We start from the raw sequence: 26,441 nt of genomic DNA, 5'->3' as shown, positions 1-26,441 counted from the left end.
TTGGTTATTTGGATCTCCATTCACCTTTTTACTGTTAATGTAACTAGCCTAAATATAGATTGTGTCATGACTTTATCGATCTGACATTTTGGTTACTTGGCCTGCTACTTGGTACCGCTGTTTTGTTCTGTTCGCATTCGTTCGCATTCGCAGTTGTGTCAGTATTCTTAACCAAACTGCTATTCAGTATTTTTGTTTGCATGCATGAATAACTAGGCAAGTATTGGCAACTGTATAGTTGGAGTGTCTCTGAAAGTGGGCGTTGCAAAATAAGTGGGTAGATCAACAGCAATGGGTGTTACATCAGTCGGTGGATCCACAGCGAAGGGTGTAAGTAACATCAGCCCTCCATTATTGGTTAGACCGGCTCTAGCCAGGTTCCCTGCAGGTGAGTTTAATGTTTACATAGCAGGTTAAGAGAATTAACATAGACGGTTAAGGTAATTAACTTGGCAGGTTAGAATAATTAAAGTGGCAGGTTAGGAGAATGAGTTTAAGATTAGGAAAAGGGTTAGGGTTAGGCTTAGCTAGAATTCGCAGCAGGTTAGGAGAATAAGGTTAAGGTCAGGAAAAGGGTTGGGTTAGGCTTAACTAAACTGCTACAGTTGTCAACAATTTACTAGTCATGCAGCCCAATCAGCCACGCGCAAAACTGTCTTGAGTGGCAACACATCTGCCCAATTAGCTGATTCACTTTCCATACACCCACTTCTGTTGATCCTTCCACTTCTGTTGACACGCCCACTTTCAGACACATGTATCCAGTTACCCATGACTCGTCCTAACCCCCTCTGCCTGTCTGTTCCCTTGACAACGCAAAATGTGTGATTCAAAAACAGTGACGTCACCGCGTATTTCCCATGTTCCTTTGCGAATCCCAGTCGAGCGTTTTGTTGGCCAAAACATTTGTCTCCGTATGGGCTGGAGAATAAAGAAGATATTTTTGTTCTCCACAGAAATCTTGCCAGACAAACAATAATCTCCGACTCAGTGCATAACTGAGAGTCTTTGACGCTGCACAGTAGGTCAATCTGAAAAATAATGGTGTGAGAAACAAATTCGACCGTTTGGAAATTAACAATGTAATAGTTAGCTTCAGCATTGCTAGCTAGCTAATGTTAGCTCAATACTAGTACAGCGAAAGGAACAGCAACGTGATTTATGACTAGCCTGGCTTTAGCGTGCTAATTGTAGTCAGCTTTCTACTATCAGTGGCTTTAGTGTCGTCGAATAATTGTATTTTTTGGACGGTGTTTGAAAGTGGCTTTCATGTTGGCTCTTGTCGTGAACTATAATATGGCTAGTTAGTTAACGTTATCCTGCTAACGTTAGCTTTGTTACTAACAGTAAGTTAGTGCATCTAGCAAGCTGGCTACAGATAGGATTACTGATAGTTGAGGAACCCTCAACTCCGTTCTCTTATGTCGAGTTGGAGTTGCGTTTTGATGATTGTTCGCGGGATTTGCTAGCAACAACATTGAGTCACAATCAGTCGATCCTTTAAAACAATTCAATTCTGGGTCCGTGCTATCAGGGATCCTTGGGAACTAGATATCTAGTCCTTCTGCCAATTTAAATTGTAGGTAGCTATGTAACATAGACCCTTGGGCTTAGTTTACAGATAACATCCGTAAGTAATGCCAACTGCTTTCTGATGATACACAAGATTCGAGATTAGCGCGCCAGCTAGTCAAGTCTCCACACAAAACAACCCGAATAGCTAGGTACAATTTACAGAAATCAAAACAGTGCTATCTATCTAAAGTATTGAATTTAAATCTAAATCAACAGGCAAAGGCCTGTATCACATAGGAAATGCATAATGTTCAGCTGACAAGTACACTATATATACAGAAGTATGTGGACACCCCTTCAAATTATAAGATTTGGCAATTTCAGCCACACTCGTTGCTGTCAGGTGTATAAAATTGAGCACACCGCCATGCACTCTCCATAGACAAACATTGGCAGTAGAATAGCCTTACTGAAGAGCTCAGTGCCTTTCAATGTGGCACCGTCATTGGATGCCACCTTTCCAACAAGTCAGTAGTCAAATTTCTGCCCTGCTAGAGCTGCTCCGGTCAACTGTAAGTGCTGTTGTGAAGTGGAAACGTCTAGGAGCAACGACGGCTCAGCTGCGAAGTGGTAGGCCACACAAGCGCACAGAACGGGACTGCCGAGTGCTGTAGCGCGTAAATATAGTCTGTTGTAACACTCACTACCGAGTTCCAAACTGCCTCTGGAAGCAACGTCAGCACAATAATTGTTTGTTGGGAGCTTCATGAAGTGGCTTTCCAAGGCAGAGCAGCCGCACACAAGCCTAAGATCACCGGAGTGGTGTAAAGCTAGCTGCCATTGGACTCTGGAGTGATGAATCACACTTCACCATCTGGCAGTCCGACGGATTAATCTGCGTTTGGCAGATGCCAGGAGAACGCTACCTGCCACAATGCATTGGCATTATTACTCCTCCTTTATAGTGCCAACTATAAAGGAGGAGGAATAATGGTCTGGGGCTGTTTTTCATGGTTTGGGCTAGGCCCCTTAGTTCCAGTGAAGGGAAATCTTAACACTACAGCATACAATGACATTCTAGACGATGCTGTGCTTCCAACTTTGTGGCAACAGTTTGGAGAAAGCCCTTTCCTGTTTCAGCATGACAATGCCCCTGTGCACAAAGCGAGGTCCATACAGAAATGGTTTGTCGAGATCGGTGTGGAAGAACTTGACAGGCCTGCACAGAGCCCTGACCTCAACCTCATCGAACACCTTTGGGATGAATTGGAACGCCGACTGCGAGCCAGTCCTAATCGCCCAACATCTGTGCCCGACCTCACTAATGCGCTTGTGGCTGAATGGAAGCAAGTCCATGCAGCAATGTTCCAACATCTAGTGGAAAGCCTTCCCAGAAAAGTGGAGGCTGTTATAACAGTAAAGGGGGGACCAACTCCATATTAATGCCCATGATTTTGGAATGAGATGTTCAATCAGGTGTCCACATACTTTTGGTAATGTAGTGTAGCTAGGATGTTTGTGAATGTCAATCCATGCTATATAATTTCCTATTCCTTTAGAGCTATGGACCAGGACTATGAGTGTCGGCTACTCAGGCAGATCAACATCCAGAACGAGAACGCCAGCCCTATAGTAAGTGGTTCGATTTTATAAAAGGTATTGTCTGTACTGTGTATTGGCTTGTGTTTCCCAATATCGTTCTGTATTGAGATGGTACATGTAAACTCAGCTTTTCACAATTCCTGACATTTAATCCTAGTAAAAATTCCCTGTCTTAGGTCAGTTAGGATCACCACTTTATTTTAAGAATGTGAAATGTCAGAATAATAGTAGATAGAATGATTTATTTCAGCTTTTATTTCTTTCGTCACATTCCCAGTGGGTCAGAAGTTTACATACACTCAATTAGTATTTGGTAGCATTGCCTTTAAATTGTTTAACTTGGGTCAAACGTTTCGGGTAGCCTTCCACAAGTTGGGTGAATTTTGGCCCATTCCTCCTGACAGAGCTGGTGTAACTGAGTCAGGTTTGTAGGCCTCCTTGCTCGCACACGCTTTTTCAGTTCTGCCCACACATTTTCTATAGGATTGAGGTCAGGGCTTTGTGATGGCCACTCCAATACATTGACTTTGTTGTCCTTAAGCCATTTTGCCACAACTTTGGAAGTATGGTTGGGGTCATTGTTCATTTGAAAGACCCATTTGCGACCAAGCTTTAACTTCCTGACTGATGTCTTGAGATGTTGCTTCAATATATCCACATAATGTTCCTTCCTCATGATGCCATCTATTTTGTGAAGTGCACCCTACTGCAGCAAAGCACCCCCACAGCATGATGCTGCTACCCCCGTGCTTCACGGTTGGGATGGTGTTCTTCGGCTTGCAAGCGTCCCCTTTTTTCCTCCAAACATAACGATGGTCATTATGGCCAAACAGTTCTCTGGTCTGATGAAACAAAAATAGGACATTTCTATAAAAAAAAATACGATTTTTGACCCCATGTAGTCTGGCTTTTTTAGGGCAGTTTTGGAGCAGTGGCTTCTTCTTTGCTGAGCAGCCTTGCAGGTTATGTCGATATAGGACTTGTTTTACTGTGGATATAGATACTTCTGTACCTGTTTCCTCCAGCATCTTCACAAGGTCCTTTGCTGTTGTTCTGGGATTGATTTGCACTTTTCGCACCAAAATACGTTCATCTCTAGGAGACAGAACGCGTCTCCTTCCTGAGCGGTATGACGGCTGCGTGGTCCCATGGTGTTTATACTTGCGTACTATTATTTGTACAGATGAACGTGGTACCTTCAGGCGTTTGGAAATTGCTCCCAATGATGAACCAGACTTGTGGAGGTCTACAATTTTCTTTCGGAGTTCTTAGCTGATTTCTTTTGATTTTCCCATGATGTCAAGCAAAGAGGCACTGAGTGTGAAGGTAGGCCTTGAAATACATCCACAGGTACACCTCCAATTGACTCACATGATGTCAATTAGCCTATCAGAAGCTTCTAAAGCCATGACATTTTCTGGAGTTTTCCAAGCTGTTTTTAAAGGCAGTCAACTTCTGACCAACTGCAATTGTAATACTTTGAATTATAAGTGAAATAATCTGTCTAAACAATTGTTGGAAAAATTACTTGTGTCATGCACAAAGTAGCTGTCCTAACCGACTTGCCAAAACTATAGTTTGTTAACAAGAAATTTGTGGAGTGGTTGAAAAACAAGTTTTAATGACTCCAACCTAAGTGTATGTAAACCTCCGACTTCAACTGTATATGATGTTCCCTTGTTTACAGCTTGCAAATGTCTTAGAATTTAAACCTTAAAAGATAGTGTCTAAATGTATTCATGTATGAATTGCTTGGCACACTCAGCTGAACACAGAATGTTCAGGGATTTGGAGAGTGAGTTTTAGTTCAATTGATGGGACATGGGGTAATGGTCATCTATCCAGAGATACCAGGGATGTTAAAGTTAATCGGTTAGCCATCATGCTTTTCCGTCTATAGGTTAATTTGCATATTTTGGTGGAATTAAATTGCTGTGTGTGTATTTTCGTTAATCGTCATGTGTCTCATCACACGCGCTTTGTATACAGCGCATAGTTTGTGGAGCAGAATAGCCTATCACCTGTCAGATAGCGCAAGAGCAGCTCCTCAAAAATGTGGTACTGGAATGAGGTGTGCTTTTGTAAGCCCAGTTATTGTGCAACAAAATTCTAAATGCAAAATGCTAATTTTTTGATGGCCACGATTAAGAGCTATTATTTTTTTTTTAATCTCAACTTGTAATTAAATCGCGCCTCCCATTTCAGTGCGTAAGCTATAGCCTGCCTACTGTTGACTATCAGCACGTAACTAGAGAACAACCTATAATCGGCCGAGACGATATATTGATCTAGTCTATCGGCCCTTATCTTTCGGTTTTGCCGATAGTCCCTCTACATAGCAAAGTTGCTGTTATGCCAGCCGCCACTCACCGCCTGAGCCACGAACACTGCATCACGAACACTCAAAACAGGTTTTTTGAAATTTTTGCAAATGTATTAAAAATACAAAACTGATATTACATTTACATAAGTATTCAGACCCTTTACTCAGTACTTTTGTTGAAGCACCTTTGGCAGTGATTACAGCCTGAAGTCTTCTTGGGTATGACGTTACAAGCTTGGCACACCTGTATTTGGGGAGTTTCTCCCGTTCTTCTCTGCTGATCCTCTTAAGCTCTGTCAGGTTGGATGGGGAGCGTCACTGCACAGCTATTTTCAGGTCTCTCCAGAGATGTTCGATTCGGTTCTGAGTACGGGCTCTGGCTGGGCCACTCAAGGACATTCAGAGACTTGTCCCGAAGGCAGTCCTGCGTTGTCTTGGCTGTGTGCTTAGGTTCATTGTCCTGTTGGAAGGTGAACCTCCGCCCCAGTCTGAGGTCCTGAGCACTCTGGAGCAGGTTTTCATTAAGGATCTCTCTGTACTGCTCCGTTAATCTTTTCCTCGATCCTGACTAGTCTCCCAGTCCCTGCTGCTGAAAAACATCCCCACAGCATGATGCTGCCACCACCATGCTTCACCGTAGGGATGGTGCCAGGTTTTCTCCAGACGTGACGTTAGGCATTCAGGCCAACGAGTTCAATCTTGGTTTAATCAGACCAGAGAATCTTGTTGATCATGGTCTGAGACTCCTTTACTTGCCTTTTAGCTAACTCTAAGCGGGCTGTCATGTGCCTTTTTACTGAGGAGTGGCTTCCGTCTGGCCACTCTACCATAAAGGCCTGATTGGTGAAGTGCTGCAGAGATGGTTGTCCTTCTGGAAGGTTCTCCCATCTCCACAGAGGATCTCTGGAGCTCTGTCAGTGACCATCAGGTTCTTGGTCACCTCCCTGACCAAGGCCCTTCTCCTCTGATTGCTCAGTTTGACCAGGCGGCCAGCTCTAGGAAGAATCTTGGTGGTTACAAACTTCTTCCATTTAAGAATGATGAAGGCCACTGTGCTCTTGGGGACCTTCAATGCTGCAGAAATGTTCTGTACCCTTCACCAGATCTGGGCCTCAATACAATCCTGTCTCTGAGCGCTATGGAAAATTCCTTTGACCTCATGGCTTGGTTTTTTTCTCTGACATGCACTGTCAACTGTGGGACCTTATATAGACAGGTGTGTGCCTTTCCAAATCATGTCCAATCAGTTGAATTTACCACAGGTGGACTCCAATCAAGCTGTAGAAACATCTCAAGGATGATCAATGGAAACAGGATGCACCTGAGCTTAATTTTGAGTCTCATAGCAAAGGTTCTAAATACTTACGTAAATAAGTTATTTCTGTTTTTTATTTATGCATTTGCAAATTTTTCTAGCAACCTGTTTTCACTTTGTCATTATGGGGTATTGTGTGTAGATTGATTGAGGGGAAATGTTTTAGTTTAATCCATTTTAGAATAAGGCTGTAACGAAATGTGGTAAAGGGAAGGGGTCTGAATACTTTCCGAATGCACTGTATTAGCTACTATGCTGGCTAGATAAACATGGTGTTAAGATATCAGGTAGGCGCTAATAGCCAATGGAGCTAGCTAACGTTAGCTGGTCGTCAGTTTGTACATGCACCATTTTCGGCAATGAGCGATCTGACTTGCGGTATAACATTAGCTGCTATTTACTGGTGTGCTGATCAGACCAGCTGCAATTGCATCCGTAAATTGAAAGTTGATAGTCTTATTAGATGATTGTCTTAATAGGGAAAGAAGGAAGTGTTTTATAATGCCTAAGTAAAGGTTGGCAATAGGTTTAGCTACGTAAGAATCTTCCTGCATGTTTATGGACCAAGAAAGCTGTAGATCAGCGCACTTCTCAAACGATGGGCAGATTTGAGTCATTCAGACAGAATGTGCATGGTCGTTTTAATATTTTTTCCTACCCTCTCTCTCCTTGTTAGATATTATGCACATTTATGGCTTGGTTGCAAAAGTCATCACAATTGAGCTAGTTCTCATAGTAGCAGTAAACAGCACCAAGTGATATGGCGATGGATGTGAGCTGTGAAAGGAAACGGCGTTACAGCCTCACTATCCAATCGTAGGATCGGCCCATTTCTTGACAGCTGAACTAGCCAATTTAGTTGTTTAGAATTTCCTCCTGGTAGCTGAGTTGTTTAAAGATCCGTCCTGACCGCTGAAAAAAATACGTTCTCGATCACGGAAAATGACCTGAAGTAGTTTTATAAGCATCCGTGATCACAAATCATGATGTTACGTTGGACCCATTTGCATTGAAAATGTTATTTTAAATTCTCAAACTAACAGCAGTGCCTATATGATGTCCTTCCATACAGGTGTGACATGCTGGAGTAATGCTTCAATGCAGATGTTGATCAGTAGGCTAATAAAAGTCCCAAATGGAAGGCAAACAGATTGTTTGTCATCTGTAGCACCATAGACTCCACTGATCAGCCAAAACAAGCTCAATAACTAAATGCATGCACACACTCCTACTGAATATGCATTCACCTGTATTGTGGGTAGGCCTATCTCATCTTAATTGACCCAGTTTATCAAGAGATTTACCATTCAAATACATTTGACTAGTATGTTATGTAGTTAGATTGGTAAAAACAAAGTCCAATTCATTGTCTGATTTTTAAAAATTGATGCATTAATGCGTACATAGCTTTCTCTATGCGTAACCAACCAATTTGCAATGTGCGCTTGAGGCAGTGTAATTTTTAAAAACCTGAATGTTTTACTTTACTTCAAATAAGGCATATCTTACCTTGCTTCAATGTAGCCTACACTTACAAAAACATATTGCATTTATAGTGCAGTGTGTAACTGCAGTTATAGTGCAGTGTGTAACTGCAGTTATAGTGCAGTGTGTAACTGCAGTTATAGTGCAGTGTGTAACTGCAGTTATAGTGCAGTGTGTAACTGCAGTGTGTAACTGCAGTTATAGTGCAGTGTGTAACTGCAGTTATAGTGCAGTGTGTAACTGCAGTTATAGTGCAGTGTGTAACTGCAGTTATAGTGCAGTGCGTAACTGCAGTTATAGTGCAGTGCGTAACTGCAGTTATAGTGCAGTGCGTAACTGCAGTTATAGTGCAGTGCGTAACTGCAGTTATAGTGCAGTGCGTAACTGCAGTTATAGTGCAGTGCGTAACTGCAGTTATAGTGCAGTGCGTAACTGCAGTTATAGTGCAGTGTGTAACTGCAATCTTTTTTTGTAAGGGTAGCCAAAATCCAACCATAGAAATGTGGAGGAAATATATTTTATAAAGGCCATTAACCAGAATTGTTCTCCTCTTTTATTGGTTTTCATATTAACTTTATTTAGTTCTCCAGAAGCCGAAGGCACAATCCTAGTCATATTAGCAACCCATGCTAGTAGTTGCTGTTAGATTCCCCCTCCCTTTCTAAGTTTCTAACAGAGATTTTCATCTGTGTCACATAGGGAACTGCTCGGCATCAGGTGATGGCGAATTACATTTTGGCAAATGTTTGAAAATAACGTTTTATTGGCTGCTTCATTACAGGAGCTGCACGTTCAATAATAGTCTATAGCCTTTTTACTATAAGACGATAGGTTTGCTATTGTTGCATATTTCCATCAAGCTGTTAATGAAAGTGTCTGTTCCTTGTATGCATGCATAGTATTTTCTGTTGGCCACGTAATTTGAGTGTTTTGAAATAATGTAACCTGGTTAACGAGGGCATGTTAGTCGGCAGCAAAATTGACTGAAATGTACATCTCTCAAGAGATACAAATCCACTGAAACTAGGTATACTAGCCCGACATGTACGAGAACCAGTTTGTGTATTATTTATTTTGTTAAACTGCAAATGGGACATAATGTTAGGCTAAGCAAAACATACTGTCAGTGTTTGAAGTTGAAAGCTACTGATCAAGGGCTAGACTTTCTCAGATTAGACTGACAATAGTCTGATACTGGCTCCTCCCTAACAGGTATAATAACAAAACTGCCTTTTGAAGACTAAATGGAGTTTCTATCCATGTGTGACACGAGGGTTTTGCTTTTTAACAGTGTGTGAAGTCTAAAAGCTAAGGTTTTATTCAAATAGTGTCTCTGTCAGGTCCCCTGAATTAGAACCACCAATGATTGACCTCTTCTGTTTACTTTATGCCAATTTTTACCCCTCTCCCCGTGGAAACCCATTAGAAAATAGGCCTGGCCTACATGTATGTTAAAAAAGAAAGAATATATGTTTTTTAATTTTTATGAATGTGTACATTTTTTTTGTGCCATCTTTATTCTATTAGAGAATACTTTCTTTAAAATTATATTATGTGAGCTAAACGTAAGAATAAAAAATGAAAGCACACTACTGGTCAAAAGTTTTAGAACACCTACTCATTCAAGGGTTTTTATTTTATTTGTACTATTTTCTACATTGTATAATAATAGTGAAGACATCAAAACTATGAAATAACACATATGGAATCATGTAGTAACCAAAAAAGTGTTAAACAAATAAAAGTATATTTGAGATTCTTCAAACTAGCCATCCTTTGCCTTGATGACAGCTTTGCACACTCTTGGCATTCTCTCAACCAACTTCATGAGGGAGTCACCTGGAATGCATTTCCAACAGTCTTGAAGGAGTTCCCACATATGCTGTTGGCTGCTTTTCCTTCACTCTGCGGTCCAACTCATTCCAAACTATCTCAATTGGGTTGAGGTCGGGTGATTGTGGAGGCCAGGTCATCTGATGCAGCACTCATCACTCTCCTTCTTGGTCAAATAGCCCGTACAAAGCCTGGAGATGTGTTTTGGGTCATTGTCCTGTTGACCCCTTCTCCTCCAGCTGGTCCACATGAATGGTCTCTCAGTTCCCTTCTTAGCAGCCGACTTGATGTCAGACCACTATTTTTTACGCCGGCGTCACTGTCCCTTGCCATACCCCTGACGGCAGAGACTCGGCCACTCTCGCCCATCCTCTCTTTTTGGTCTCTGCAGTGACCCCGCAGTTATCAAGTCTCCCCAACAGCAAACTTTTCCTGGCTGCTATTTCCTCCATCACTTCAAGCTCTTGTTTGCTGAAGTTTTGAAGTTTGAAGAATCTCAAATATGAAATATATTTTGATTTGTTTAATACTTTTTAATGTGTTATTTCCTGGTTTTGATGTCTTCACTGTTATTCTATAATGTAGAAAATAGTCAAAATAAAGAAAAACCCTGGAATGAGTAGGTGTGTCCAAACTTTTAACTGGTACTATGTATATATAATCTTTGAAAACTAACAATCACCAAAATAAATGCTAGCGTCAGGGAGAGTTGGAAATTCCCAAAACAGTGAATTTAGCAGTATTAATTGTATGTTTTGAGCAAAAGAACAGCATTAGTCATGGCAAAATGGGTAGAATTGCAGGATATTTGCTCTATAGGGCACTATAAAATCAGCATTGCAGAAAACGTGGACAGAATCACGGAATCCAGACATTAAAATGGAATTCAAAAATGTATTGAACTTATTAGAAAATTCCTTAATTCGCCAAAGTTAATCATAAGGCATGAACAAAATGCATCAATAATGCAACTTTCTGAAACGGAACAGGAATGCGAGTCTGGGTGTGTGTCGTGTTGGATCCGATTTTAGTGGAACTATTCACCGATATACAGTATCTGCTGATATTTTTATTATAGCTGGACAAAAAGAAACTTTATCGATTTGTGCTTAAAACAGCCCTACAAAGATACTCAGAAAGCTGATTACTTACATTTGAGAAAAAAACATTAATATAAGCACCACATAAAATTTAGGAGCACCAGAAAGACTGATTTTTTTTAAATAGGAAAAACAGTTACTCTAGTGAAAGGAGGATAAACTGCACTGATTCCAGCAAATAATACGTCTAAGCTCATGCTAGCCAGCTGGAAAACGTAGGGACATCCCAAGGATCCCGGGTGGCACTAACCCTCAGTGAACGGTGTCCACTACTCTCACAGAGCTAGTTTGCTGGCTAGATGGGGTGACGAAATGGGAATTTGGACCAGTCCCTGACAAGTGACAACCCATACATCAAAAAGTAGCTATGAAGCGCTACTTTGTATCCTGCTGTTTTTTTTTTTTGTGTCTCTAAAAACATATGAATGACCGAGCTTGAGAAATAACCTTTGCAAAGAGCAAATTCTAAAACACCAGATTTTGCCGGCTTCACTAAAGGGCTGTAACGTTAACGTTACCACAGAGTTGAATGTTCTTAGCACGGCACTTCTTAGCACGGCTTTACATTTGGGCATAGCATCCATTGTTTGTTACAACACCCAAACACCATACCATGACACTTAACGTAACAGTTTATGGCCAGTGTGCATTTTTGACACTTTGAGCTGCCAAGCTTTTATCTACTCAGCACTCAATGTAGAAGCAGTAACAGTTAGTTCACATTAGTTCTCTGTCCTCTCCGACAGGTGTAGTTCCATGGGGTGATAGTGTCCAGTCTTGCTGTAGAGCGCCAAGGCAAGATGGGCTTATAGCCATGTAAAGAGTGCCCTATTCAGGACGAATAATGAAATCCGTTTTCTCATAATCTTATACCTGTCCTTTTTTCGGTGGATTAAATGCCGATACAAATGCATCCATAAAAGGTCAACCAATAAATCGGTTGGGCTCTAGTGGGGTGTGCGCGTGTATGTCTAGAGCGTGCACTTCGTGTAGCCGTTAGCGATAATGCTAATGATAACCGTATGCTGGTGATGGAAAGGTTTCCCAAAAACCTTCTCGATTTATATGTCAACCACAAAGTAGCCTATGCCTACCTGGCAGAATATAATCCAGTGGCCATTTGTTTGGCACACTCTGCAATCACATGAGCGCTACAGAAACACAGCTAGCTAAACAACAGTCTCTGGCATGGTGTGCACTTGCATTAAAGGATAACTACACACAAAATTCTACATTTCTTCATTTTTCCCAGGCCTCAAAAGTGGTCTCCTAATGTGGTTTAAAGGAATACTTCGGGATTTTGGCAATCTACTTCCCAGAGTCAGATGAACTCGTGAATACCATTTTCCAGTATGAAGGCAGTTGCGGAGGTAGTTTTGCGAGCCAATGCTAACTAGTGTTAGCGTGATGATTTGGAAATCTATGGTATCTACTCAAAATAACATATTTCTATAGGGCCCTAGTTTTAAAACTGCAAACGTTTATCTCAGCTCCATGGAGAAATGTGTAGAATTGCAGGAAATTGGCTTTAAAATGCTAACATTTGAGGCCCCTAAACATGGGGGCCTCTAAAATTCAGCCATACATATGGGCCGACCACGCCCATTGCCACGCCCACCACCTAAGCCCCTTTTTGAATCAGAATAAACCCTTATCTGTGATTCACATAAACCCCTTAGTTAATTGTTTACCTTTCTTGGGCTCTGTGGATCTCATGAGCTATTAATGAGCAATGATTTTGGTTTCCTCATCTCCTGACTCTCGTGGTTAAATTGTGTCCTCTCTGATGACGATTCCCCCTCTTACACTGTATCCCTTGCTCTTTCCCCCTGTAAAGAAAGCCATAGATGCAGCGCGAGCGCTGACACCCACCAACTCCCCTCTGTCGTCACCAAGCAAACATGGCGACCGCTTCATCCCCTCCCGCGCTGGCGCCAACTGGAGCGTGAACTTCCACCGCATCAATGTGAGTCCCCCGCAATGCACCCTGGGTGCACCCTGGGATTTTGTCTTGTGCCCTAAGTTTTACATCTGTTGTGTTGATTGTATCGTTTTCTGGGTTGCAGCACCTATAATCACTGTGTTGATGTTGTGTAGGAGAATGAGAAGTCCCACAATCAGAACAGGAAGGCAAAGGATGGCACAACAGACACTAGCAAAGGTAACCCTCTTGACTCCTTTAAAGTCTCCTATTGCACTTCATCTGGGTTGCGCATACATGTCTGCTCACCCCATCTGTTCCCCACTATTTCTCCTCTAGCGGACGGCCTGGCGTACTCTGCCCTGCTAAAGAACGAGCTGCTGGGGGCAGGCATAGAGAAGGTCCAGGACCCCCAGTCAGAGGACCGCCGCCTCCAGCCCTCAACCCCTGCCAAGAGGAGCCTCTTTAGTGTACGTAGTAGGCCCTTCTGGGGGGAATGGTGTCTTTTCCCAAACTACCAGGACTAGTGTACTGTATGCTGGAGTTAGCCACTTAATTTTCGTTAGTCATACTACAACATGTTAACTTTTGATGCTGAATATGCCACTTGTGTGTGTTTACAGTATTCTGTCAGTGCCAAACGGTCTCTCCCTGAGGATGGCAACACAGTCTCTCCATACTCCCTGTCTCCTGTTAGCAGCAACAGGTAACCACCACCTTCACTTTCTCATTTAATTTGATATTATATGGCCAACAGTGATTGTTTTAGTTCTCTTCTCCCTCTCATTCCATTCTAATGATATTACTCTTGGTGAAGAAGAGTCTCTTCTGTTTCACATTTAATTGTCTCCCTCCTTATAGTCAGAAGCTGTTACGGTCACCTAGGAAACCCACACGTAAGATCTCTAAGATCCCCTTCAAGGTGCTGGATGCTCCGGAGCTGCAGGATGACTTCTACCTCAACCTGGTGGACTGGTCCTCCCTCAACGTCCTCAGTGTCGGCCTGGGCACCTGTGTCTACCTGTGGAGCGCCTGCACCAGCCAGGTGTGTTTCTGTGTGTGTTAAAGTGTAACTCTCAACCCAAATTACAGCCTTTGCCCAACTCCTTCAAATGTTCAAAAAATGCATTCAGGTGAGAAGATGTGGGTGTGGGGAATTGTTAATAAATATTCATTTTGAGGGTGGGCAAACGTACCTGATCCCAACACTTTCTCACTAAAGCATACTTACTACAAGTCCACTGGCACGCTCTGATAAAAATAATGTGCATTGCAAGTAAATTGGGCTCTGGACAGTTGGCTCACAGTGGTAAGGTGGTGAGTTCCTGATATCTATTGCCACTTGCGGTGTAAGTTCAAATCCCCATGGGGTGCAAAAATAATCTTTGAAATGTGGACTCACATTTATTGTGGTATTGTGTTGGGAAGAAAAGTGCGATCATCACCTTGAAAATGAACATGAGGGGCTCAATTCAATCCAACCCGCATTGCAGTATTACGCAGTAGCTATTTTTCCAATGGACAAATTAACTCACGGATTGGTTGTGGGTACTGTGTAAAAACCTACAATTACTACCAGGGCGACCCTTCTCGCAGGTATGCTTTCACTTTTCAGAATTAGAAGTGTTTGGGCATGGTATGAATATAGTAAATATATATAATTTGGAGAAAAATAATATCTGCCTCGTGGGATTAGAACTCAGAACCATTGTACTATGAGCTAACTGTCATAGTGGACTGCCCCACCAATCAGTCATAGCCGTTAGGGGAAAATACAAGAACTTGACCACTATTGTCATCTATTTGTACTTATGATGGATGTTTTAATATTTTGTATATATACACTACCAGTCAAAAGTTTGGACACACCTACTCATTCAAGGGTTTTCTCTATTTTTATTATTTTCTACATTGTAAAATAATAGTGAAGACATCAAAACTAAATAACACATATGGAATCATGTATCAACAAAAAGTGTTCAACAAATCAAAATATATTCTTCAAATATCCACCTTTTGCCTTGATGACAGCTTTGCACATTCTTGGCATTCTCTCAACCAGCTTCATGAGCATGGAATGCATTTCAATTAACAGGTGTGCCTTAAGTTAATTTGTGAAATTTCTTTCCTTCTTAATGTGTTTGAGCCAATCAGTTGTGTTGTGACAAGGTAGGGGGGGGGGTATACAGAAGAGAGCCCTATTTGGTAAAAGACCAAGTCCATATTATGGCAAGAACAGCTCAAATAAGCAAAGAGAAACGATAGTCCATCATTACTTTAAGACATGAAGGTCAGTCTATACGGAACATTTCAATAACTTTGATAGTTTCTTCAAGTGCAGTCGCAAAAACCATCAAGCGCTATGATGAAACTGGCTCTCATGAGGACCGCCACAGGAATGGAAGACCCAGAGTTACCTCTGCTGCAGAAGATAAGTTCATTAGAGTTACCAGCCTCAGAAATTGCAGCCCAAATAAATGCTTCACAGAGTTCAAGTCACAGACACATCTCAACATCAACTGTTCAGAGGGGACTGTGTGAATCAGGCCTTCATGGTCGAATTTCTGCAAAGAATCCACTACTTAAGGACACCAATAAGAAGAGACCTGCTTGGGCCAAGAAACACGATCAATGGACATTAGACCGGTGGAAATTTGTGCTTTGGTCTGGAGTCCAAATTTGAGATTTTGGGTTTCAACCGCCGTGTCTTTGTGAGACGCGGTGTGGGTGAACGGATGATCTCAACATGTGTAGTTCCCACTGTAAAGCATGTTATTTAGTTTTGATGTTTTCACTATTATTCTACAATGTAGAAAATAGTAAAAAATAAAGAAAACCCTTGAATGAGTAGGTGTGTCCAAACTTTTGACTGGTAGTGTGTATATATAAAAAATATTAAAACATCCATCATAAGAACAATTAAATATTTTTCTTCATCAAATAGCATAGAAATCAATCACTTTTTGTGCAGTGTTAATTTACCATCCTTACAAACCACTTAATGTACTTTACTGTATTGTACATAGGCTGGTCATTAGGTTTGTACCTGTAGACTTTCCATCACCATGAAGAATAACAATGCACAATACAGTAATTGAGTACATTGAGACATCAAGTGGTTTGTGATGTGACTCAGTTGGTAGAGCATGGCACTTGCAATGCTAGGGTTGTGGGTTCGATTCCCATGAAAAAATGAAAATATTCCCCCAAAAAATGAAAATATATGCACTCTCTACTGTAAGTTGCTCTGGATAAGAGTGTCTACTAAAATGGAAAAGGAATGAATAGACCATTTTAAGTTAACACATAGATTTTATGTTGCATTTGCAAAGTATTTAAAAAAACTGGAAAAGATATATCAAGCTAGTATTTTTATTCCTCAAGTATTATCAGATTAACTGTTTTGTACAGATAATTATCAGACTCAAGTTACAAATGCTGGTAAACACTCAAATACATGTAGTTTTCCAAAAATCACAAAAGTAGTGCACTGTGCCGTTACTAGTCCTATATTATCGGACCTGATATACTGTATAGGTCTTCAGCTCTGCCAATTTTTCTTCTTCTGCGTCCCCCCTCCCCTGTCGGAAAAAAATCGCAACACCCCCACCCCCAAACTACTTCCCGCGGCTATGCATTTAGAAGGGAGTTTGTTTCATACCGAACCCCTCCCTTGAGATGACGTAGAGGCACCTTCTCAAGGTACCTTCTCAAGGTGCCTCTACATCACGATTTCAATGGCAGAGTTGAACCGCTATGGGCAGAAAGAGCTAGATTTACTATTAAAAGACCTTCATGTATCACTTTTGCAACAAACTGTCAAAATGAACACCAGAATTGACATGTTTCACTATTGTTTTTTTCATGTTACTCTTTGATACACTGAAATCAGTGACCACCTCACTGTGAGAAACGGCCTACTATTTGATGTTTCCAATTATCTCGAAGGCATTTTGTAAGCTCTTTCATGTGATATGAGTTGGTAATTGACAATATAACAATTGTCTTTTGGTCTCCAGGTGACGCGTCTGTGTGACCTGTCAGTGGAGGGGGACTCTGTCACGTCAGTGGGCTGGTCAGAGAGGGTGTGTCTTCCTGCTTTACCTCCTATATGTTCTCATGGATATCACTTATCAGAGCCATGTACTGTATTTACAGAGTTGGGACATTAAGACTTCTGCATTTACAGTGCATTCGGAAAGTATTCAGACCCCTGGACTTTTTCCACATTTTATTTCGTTACAGCCTTATTCTAAAATTGATGAAATTGTTTTTTCCCCTCACCAATCTACACACAATACCCCATAATGACAAAGCAAAAACAGGTTGTTAGAAATTTTTGCTAATGTATTTAAAAAAAAAAAAAAAAACATTTTACATAAGTATTCAGACCCTTTACTCAGGACTTTGTTGAAGCACCTTTGGCAGCGATTCACCCCAGTCTGAGGTCCTGAGCACTCTGGAGCAGGTCTTCATCAAGGATCTCGCTGTACATTGCTCCGTTCATGTTTCCCTCAATCCTGACTAGTCTCCCAGGCCCTGCCGCTGAAAAACATCCCCACAGCATGATGCTGCCACCACCATGCTTCTCTGTAGGGATGGTGCCAGGTTTCCTCCAGACATGATGCTTGGCATTCAGGCCAAAGAGTTCAATCTTGGTTTCATCAGACCAGAGAATGTTGTTTCTCCTGGTCTGAGAGTCCTTTAGGTGCCTTTTGGCAAACTCCAAGCGGACTGTCATGTGCATTTTACTGAGGAGTGGCTTCTGTCTGGCCACTGTACCATAAAAACCTGATTGGTGAAGTGCTGCAGAGATGGTTGTCATTCTGGAAGGTTCTCCCATCTCCACAGAGGATCTCTGGAGCTCTGTCAGTGACCATCAGGTTCTTGGTCACCTCCCTGACCAAGGCCCTTCTCCCCCGATTTGCTCAGTTTGACCGGGTGGCCAGCTCTAGGAAGAGTCTTGGTGGTTCCAAACTTCTTCCATTTAAGAATGATGGAGGCCACTGTGTTCTTGGGGACCTTCAATGCTGCAGAAATGTGTTAATACCCTTCCCCTCTACATAATCCTGTCTCGGAGCTCTACGGACAATTCCTTCGACCTCATGGCTTGGTTTTTGCTCTGACATGCACTGTCAACTGTTGGACCTTATATAGACAGGTGTGCCTTTCCAAATCATGTCCAATCAATTGAATTTACCACAGGTGGACGCCAATCAAGTTGAAGAAACATCTCAAGGATAATCAATGGAAACAGGATCCACCTGAGCTCAATTTCGAGTCTCATTGCAAAGGGTCTGAATACTTGTATAAATAAGGTATTTCTGTTTTCGCTTTGTCATTTATGGCATATTGTGTGTAGATTGTGGGGGAAAAAATGGTTTAATCCATTTTAGAATAGGGCTGTAACGTAACAAATTGGAAAAAGTCAAGGGATCTGAATACTTTCCGAATGCACTGTACATGACACTACAACAGTCTATGGCAGCCATTGTTAGCGCCCTATTAACATTACATTAGGAATATCTAAACAATGCTATGTAACTGTATGTTTAGAATTGGAACAATATAACACATTCTGAAAGTTGGCCCAACTCGCTAAATATATGGCTCTGCCCCTTAGTTGACCCTATATCCCTTTCTAGAGATTTCAGGTGGTGTGATGGATATGCCCTTATACCATGTCTGGTTATTGTATTAATGTGTGTGTGTGTGTGTGTGGTGTTTTCTTCAGGGGAACCTGGTAGCAGTGGGGACTCATAAAGGCTATGTACAGATCTGGGACGCGGCAGCAGGGAAGAAGCTGTCTGTACTGGAGGGACACACAGCCAGAGTGGGTGAGTGGGAGTAGACTGATACTGTCTTACAGAGAGAACAGGACAGCTTCTCCTCAGAGAGAGAGAGGAACAGTAGTGATGCAACCATAGAAATAGAATGACATGGAATACAATATCTATTCATTGTATTGCTATGGCTTCATTAAATATTTAGCCTTTAGTCAAAACAACTATGAAAACTTCAGCTGTTATGTATGATATGAATATAATTGATTTGCAAACTCTTTCTCTCTAGGTGCGTTGGCGTGGAATGCCGACCAGTTATCGTCGGGCAGTCGTGATAGGGTGATCCTGCAGAGGGACATCCGAGCACCACCCCTCCAGTCAGAACGCCGTCTTCAGGGACACAGACAGGAAGTCTGCGGCCTCAAGTGGAGCACAGACCACCAGCTGCTGGCCTCAGGGGGGAACGACAACAAGGTACACGCACACACATCAGACACAGCACCAGGGTTGGGGTCAATTCCATTTGAATTCAGGAAGTACACTGAAATTCTAATTCTCTCCAATGTTTTTCAATTAGGAAAATTTAGAATTTGGTTTACTTTCTGAATTGACTGGAATTTAAATGGAATTGACCCCTGCACAGCACAGACCAACTACTGGTATCAGTGTAATTACAAGACACAAAACACACACAGAAACACAAACCTGCAGTCTGACCTATCCCAGATTACAATAGCTCAGCTGGTAGAGCACGGCGCTTGTAACGCCAAGGTAGTGGGTTCGATCCCCGGGACCACCCATACACAAAAATGTATGCACGCATGACTGTAAGTCGCTTTGGATAAAAGCGTCTGTTAAATGGCATATTATTATTATTATTATTATTATTATTATTATTATTATTATTATTATTATTATTATTATATAAAACCCACCCTCTCTTGAATAACTACACTACTGCTTTTATCCTTATGCTAATGCATTATTTTCCAAGAAAACTAACAATCCTTACCCCTCCCCATAGCTGCTGGTATGGAACCACTCCAGTGTTCTCCCGGTGCAGCAGTACACAGAGCACCTGGCTGCGGTGAAGGCCATCGCTTGGTCCCCCCATCAGCACGGCCTGCTGGCATCTGGAGGGGGTACAGCCGACCGCTGCATCCGCTTCTGGAACACCCTGACGGGCCAGCCCCTGCAGTGCACCGACACCGGATCCCAGGTCTGCAACCTGGCCTGGTCCAAACACACCAATGAACTGGTACGTAGCTAGTGGGTGCTTTTTGGGTTCATTCTTTGGGAAACCTGAACATAAATGACTGATTTTTATTTATTTATATATATATATTTTTAAACTTTGGCACAAAGAAATGCCCTTTAATATAAATAATTTGGACTCCTATTAAAACCCTCTTGAGTCAATTTCGGCAGCATTCCGCATCTGCGGTGGATGGCCAAGCTACAACGGTGTTTCAGACCATGAGACGTCACGAAAATCTGTCTTCTCACGAAAACGTCTGTCGTCCGAATGGTTTGGGTTACAAACTAATATGACCTCTCTGTGGAAAGATGAGACTCACGAACACTTATATGCATGAACACCCACAAGCCTCACAGGACTCGCCTGAAGGCAGCCTGCTACCAGTTACAAAAATGAATGGAAGTACACTACATGAACAAAAGTATGTGGACACCTACTCATCGAACATCTCATTCCAAAATCATGTGCATTCATATAGAGTTGGTCCCCCCTTTGCTGCTATAACAGCCTTCCCCAAACTGTTGCCACAAAGTTGGGAGCACATAATCGTCTACAATGTCATTTTATGCTGTAGCGTTAAGATTTCCCTTCATGGGAATTAAGGGGCCTAGCCCGAACCATGAAAAACAGCCCCAGACCATTATTCCTCCTCCACCAAACTTTACAGTTGGCACTATGCATTAGGGCAGGTTGCGTTCTCCTGGCATCCGCCAAACCCAGATTCGTCCATCGTCCTGCCAGATGGTGAAGTGTGATTCATCACTCCAGAGAACGCGTTTCCACTGCTTCAGAGTACAATGGCGGCAAGCTTTACACCACTCCAGCCGACGCTTGGCATTGCGCATGGTGATCTTAGGTTTGTGTGCGGCTGCTCCGCCATGGAAACCCATTTCATGTAGAATCCGACGAACTGTTCTTGTGTTGATGTTGCTTCCAGAGGCAGTTTGGAACTCGGTAGTGAGTATTGCAACCGAGGACGGACGATTTTTCAGCACTCGGCGTTCCAGTTCTGAGCTTGTGTAGCCTACCACTTCACGGCTGAGCCGTTGTTGCTCCTAGATGTTTCCACTTCACAATAACAGCACTTACAGTTGACCGGGGAAGCTCTAGCAGGGCAGAAATTTGACCAACTGACTTGTTGGAATGGTGCCATCCTATGACGGTGCCACGTTGAATGTCACTGAGCACTTCATTTAAGGTAATTTTACTGCCCGTGTTTGTCTATGGAGATTACATGGCTGTGTGCTCAATTTTATACACCTGTCTGCAACAGGTGTGGCTGAAATAGCCGAATCCACTAATTTGAATGGGTATCCGCATACTTTTGCGTATATATAGTGCATTCGGAAAGTATTCAGACCCCTTGACTTTTTCCACATTTTGTTACGTTACAGCCTTATTCTAAAATGGATTAAATTGTAATTTTTATCTCATTAATCTGTACACAATACCCCATAATGACAAAGTGAAAACAGGTTTTTAGAAATGTTTGCAAATGTATTAAAAATTTTAAACTGAAATACCTTACTTTCATAAGTATTCAGACCCTTTGCTATGAGACTTGAAATTGAGCTCAGGTACATCCTATTTCCATTGATCATCCTTGAGATGTTTCTACAACTTGGAGTCCACCTGTGGTAATTGTTTGGACTTGGAAAGGCACACCTGTCTATATAAGATCCCACAGTTGACAGTGCATGTCAGAGCAAAATCCAAGCCATGAGATCGAAGGAATTGTCCGTAGAGCTCCGAGACAGGATTGTGTCGAGGCACAGATCTGGGAAAGGGTACCAAAACATTTCTGCTGCATTGAAGGTCCCCAACAACACAGTGGCCTCCATCATTCTTAAATAGAAGAAGTTTAGAACCACCAAGACTCTTCCTAGAGCTGGCCACCTGGCCAAACTGCGCAATCGGGGGAGAAGGGCCTTGGTCAGGGAGGTGACCTAGAACCCGATGGTCACTCTGACAGAGGTCCAGAGTTCCTCTGTGTAGATGGGAGAACCTTCCAGATGGACAACCATCTCTGCAGCACTCCACCAATCAGGCCTTTATGGTAGAGTGACCAGACGGAAGCCACTCCTCAGTAAAAGACACATGACAGCCCGCTTGGAGTTTGCCAAAAGGCAACTAAAGACTCTCAGACCATGAGAAACAAGATTCTCTGGTCTGATTAAACCAGAGATTGAACTCTTTGGCCTGAATGACTAGCGTCATGTCTGGAGGAAACCTGGCACCATCCCTATGGTGAAGCATGGTGGTGGAAGCATCATGCTGTGGGGATGTTTTTCAGCAGCAGGGCCTGGGAGACTAGTCAGGATCGAGGCAAAGATGAATGGAGCAAAGTACAGAGAGATCCTTAATGAAAACCTGCTCCAGAGCGCTCAGGACCTCAGACTGGGGCGAAGGTTCACCTTCCAACAGGACAACGACCCTAAGCACACAGCCAAGACAACGCAGGAGTGGCTTCGGAACAAGTCTCAATGTCCTTGAGTGGGTCAGCCAGAGCCCGGACTTGAACCCGATCTAACATCTCTTGAGAGACCTGAAAATAGCTGTGCAGCAACGCTCCCCTCCCAACCTGACAGACCTTAAGAGGATCTGCAGAGAAGAGTGGGAGGAACTCCCCAAATACCGGTGTGCCAAGCTTGTAGCGTCATACCTAAGAAGACTTGAGCTGCCAAAGGTGCTTCAACAAAGTACTGAGTGAAGGGTCTGAATACTTATGTAAATGTGATATTTCAGTTTTGTATTTGTAATAAGTTAGCAAAAGTTTCTAAACCTGTTTTTGCTTCGTCATTATGGGGTATTGTGTGTAGATTGAGGAAAAAATAATTTTATCAATTTTAACAAAATGTGGAAAAGGGCAAGGGGTCCAAATACTTTCCAAAGGCACTGTGTATGGAAGTAGTTTAGTACTTTAGTAAAGGGATAATACACTCCAAACCACTAATTCCTATGATTAAGTGTTAAATGACACTCAAATTTGAAAACAATATTTTTTGTGAACACATTTTTCATTTTGTCGTTAAAACAAGGTTCGTATCAACGTGAAAATCGTTGTGGAAATCTGTTGCAGCTGAAGTAGAATATAAAACCCACAATGCAATGCTCGCTCTGTGCTGGCTGGCTATTTAGGTAGCTAGCTAGCAAATGTAGCTACACACTAATACTAAAGTCAATATCGGCATGTGAAGTAGCTAGATAGTTTGTAAAATTGCGTTTACAAACTGCATTATCAATTTAGGAGTCTCTCACAGAGTTCAGCTTGCAGTTCCTCTCTGCCCAGAGAAAGTGCAGAGTGTGTTGCTATGGCAACAGCTGCCCTTTTCCAAGTTTCACACATGGCGCATTGCAAAATGGTACTTGATGGAGAAATTGAGTTGAATAATTTGGTGCACTGTTTAGATTGAGCACATTCTAAGATAAATATATACTTTGTCATGATGATATAAACAGATGGATGTGTTCTAGACTAGTATGCCCACACCATCTATTGGCTGATTTGGCGATCTGGAGTGCAGGTACATTTTTAAAAAGCATTATGAAATGTGATGTGGGATACCGCTATCTCCAGTGACGAGATCCATGTAGCAATGGCGCGTTCCTACATGATTTCTTTATTTCAAATGGACCACTTAGAAGTTAAATCATGGGTAAAAAAATACATAATTTACCCACTGATAGAACATAGGCTTTCACCAAATTGACAGGAGTTTCATGATTTTTACTTTTGGGTTAAGCGTTTGTAACTAAAAATGTTTTTACTTCCAGGTGAGCACACACGGTTACTCCCAGAACCAGATCTTGGTGTGGAAGTACCCTTCCCTCACACAGGTGGCCAAACTCACAGGCCACTCCTACAGAGTACTCTACCTGGCCATGTCCCCTGACGGAGAGGCCATTGTGACAGGCGCCGGAGACGAGACACTGCGCTTCTGGAACGTCTTCAGCAAGATGAGGTCCACCAAGGTAACCACACACCTCATTGATTGGCGACATTGATTTTGTGCTGCCTGTGCCCCATATAAAGTCTACCTTTTTTAAAATGATTTTGTTACCAATACCAACCCAATATGCAAAACCAATGTCTCATTTGGGAAACACTGGTATAGAGGATTCTAGTGCGTTAGAGAACTGACCCCTGCTCTCTTCCTCTGCAGGAGTCTGTATCTGTTCTGAACCTGTTTACCAGGATCCGGTAGCCAGAGGGGGGGTGAACCAGCCCAGAGGGAGTACTGTACTACACACAACACTGGAGTCCATTCTGATAAATAAATCCCCTCTCTCTGCCCCCTTATGTCCTCCTACGCCTCTGGTAGGCTAGGGTCCTTTCAAATACCCAAGGCCAGGTCGTCAAGCAGATAGATGGGAGTCAATATTCCAGTGGAATAAATCCACTCCTCACAACGCCCATCACAACCAGTGTGACATTACAAGGCATACAGTTCCATTGGTGATTTCCTTGGGAGAGGAGGATTCTGCGACGTGTTTTTCCCCAAGTGATTCTGTTTTGTTTAGACTGTGCACACCTGCCAAATACCAAGTTTGTACTTTTTTTGAATGTTTTATTTATTGTTTTATCACGTAATGTCGCCAGGGTGCTTCAGCAGACTGTTTGTTTTGTTTTCTGTGTGAGTGAATGTTGCGTGTCCGACTCTTCGTGAAGAGCCTGAAGCTTTTGTGTTTGTGCCTGCCTTAAAGGGATAGTTTACATCTAAAATCAAAGTATGTCAAAAAAAATATATCCTTTACGAGGTATGAAAATGTGACATGCTTTGACTTCAGGGTGAGCTGAAGTGATTTTTTTTTAAACATGTTGTAGACTGTTCTAATTTATTCACCTGGTAAAAAAACAACAATATTTTAAGTTAGTTGTGTGATGCGTGTCAATAATGGCGGAAATCTTACGTTTTTTTAATTAGAAAAAAAATCTGCAGTTGTAATTTGAGCGGTGGCCGCAAACTAACTACATAGAATCACTTACCGTTTTTCTCTGTAAATCGTGTTGTTTTGCCAGTTAATTTTCTTTTTTAAATTTTTAACGAAAGTGCCAGTATCAGTACTCAGTAATCAATCGCATGGATATATGTAGGTTAACCTACATTAACAGAGACACATTTCCAATTTTCGGTGTCTATTGAGTTCCAAGAAAATGTCATTGCACTCAGTCTGATAACGAGCAAGTAGTATTTGGAAACAGGTAAATAACTAGTCATAACCTTTGGAATTGATACTTATACCAGATACAGGATAAAATATTAAAATCGTAACTTTTTCCTGGGTGTAGCAGTAACTGAAATGCACCGTAAAGAAAAAAAGGAACAACATTCATGGTCTCTTAAAGGCATCGCTGGTTGCATTGTGCTATGTGTGTCTGTGGTATAAAGATATTTAGTCCAGGGCACTTCATTTTTTTTCTCAGCATTTCTTTGTGACTCTTGTAGTAGTTCTTTTTCATTTTCTCAGTTTGGATGTGGGTTTTGAGTGACCTTGTGTGCCATCTTTGAATGAGTGCTATTTATTTGAGCTGTGTAAAAATTGTCCAGTACACCCATAGCATGTGTGTGTTATTCTGAGAGTTGATTATTATCTGATAGTTGAATGATGGAAAGCTGACCTGTACAGTATATAGTATACTATAGCTCCAGTCCGAACTAAGCATTTTTACTCATTTTATGCCACAGAAACAAAACAAAGAATGCTGCCATCTTGAAATGCCTAAAGAATGTTATGAAGATAAATAAATATTTATGTTCTGAGAAAAGAGATCACATCACTTTTTTCAAGTGTATGTTATCTGTTTGTATTATAAAGTGTGTGTGTACGAGGAAATGCACAGCACGTATGATTGGTGTAGTGTTAATAGTCCCCCGATACACACAGCATTATTGCTAAAGAGCTTTAGTTGCAGTATGTGTTGACTATCATACCATTAATCTCACGTGGGCAGATTCTGCATGTAGACCAAGAGAATCTGCCAGGACTGAAAGGGATGTGTGAAATGGAGCAACAGGGGTTCGGTTTTTTTGGTTTTCATCACTGGTTATTTGGAAGTATCGGAATTGGGCAAAGGTGGTGCTTAAACTGCTTTGCCTCAAGTGCTTCCAGTGTGTGCCCACACAGATCGGAAGGGGGGGGGCTTTGGCTGAGCGTTTCCTTTTGCGAGGGTGGAGACTTTGTTTTTGTCAGAATTCTCAATTTCTAAAATGTATGAACACAGAAGTTAATCATGCAGCTGACCAAATAACATGACATTTTACCACTGGGTTAACTGATATTATTGTACGATAAACTGAAGTCATG

General features: G+C 42.0%; 1 protein-coding gene across 1 annotated transcript; it reads left to right on the top strand.

Annotated features, from left to right (window-relative positions):
• Positions 1-870: 870 nt before the first annotated feature.
• On the top strand, positions 871-25,688 carry LOC311146891 (fizzy-related protein homolog). The gene is made up of 13 exons (XM_084183514.1): positions 871-1,021; positions 3,075-3,147; positions 13,011-13,139; positions 13,271-13,334; positions 13,434-13,564; positions 13,718-13,800; positions 13,956-14,139; positions 17,114-17,179; positions 18,829-18,931; positions 19,167-19,351; positions 19,902-20,135; positions 23,910-24,107; positions 24,299-25,688. The coding sequence occupies exons 2-13, from the start codon at positions 3,079-3,081 to the stop codon at positions 24,338-24,340; spliced, it is 1,488 nt and encodes a 495-aa protein (XP_084039640.1). The 5' UTR covers positions 871-1,021; positions 3,075-3,078; the 3' UTR covers positions 24,341-25,688.
• The last annotated feature ends 753 nt before the right edge of the window (positions 25,689-26,441 follow it).

This window comes from Coregonus lavaretus, assembly GCF_964263955.1.
Source record: "Coregonus lavaretus genome assembly, chromosome: 19".
Classification (NCBI taxonomy): Eukaryota; Metazoa; Chordata; class Actinopteri; order Salmoniformes; family Salmonidae; genus Coregonus; species Coregonus lavaretus.
Note: the sequence above shows the minus strand (reverse complement) of the source record. Positions and strands in the feature narration are given on the sequence as shown.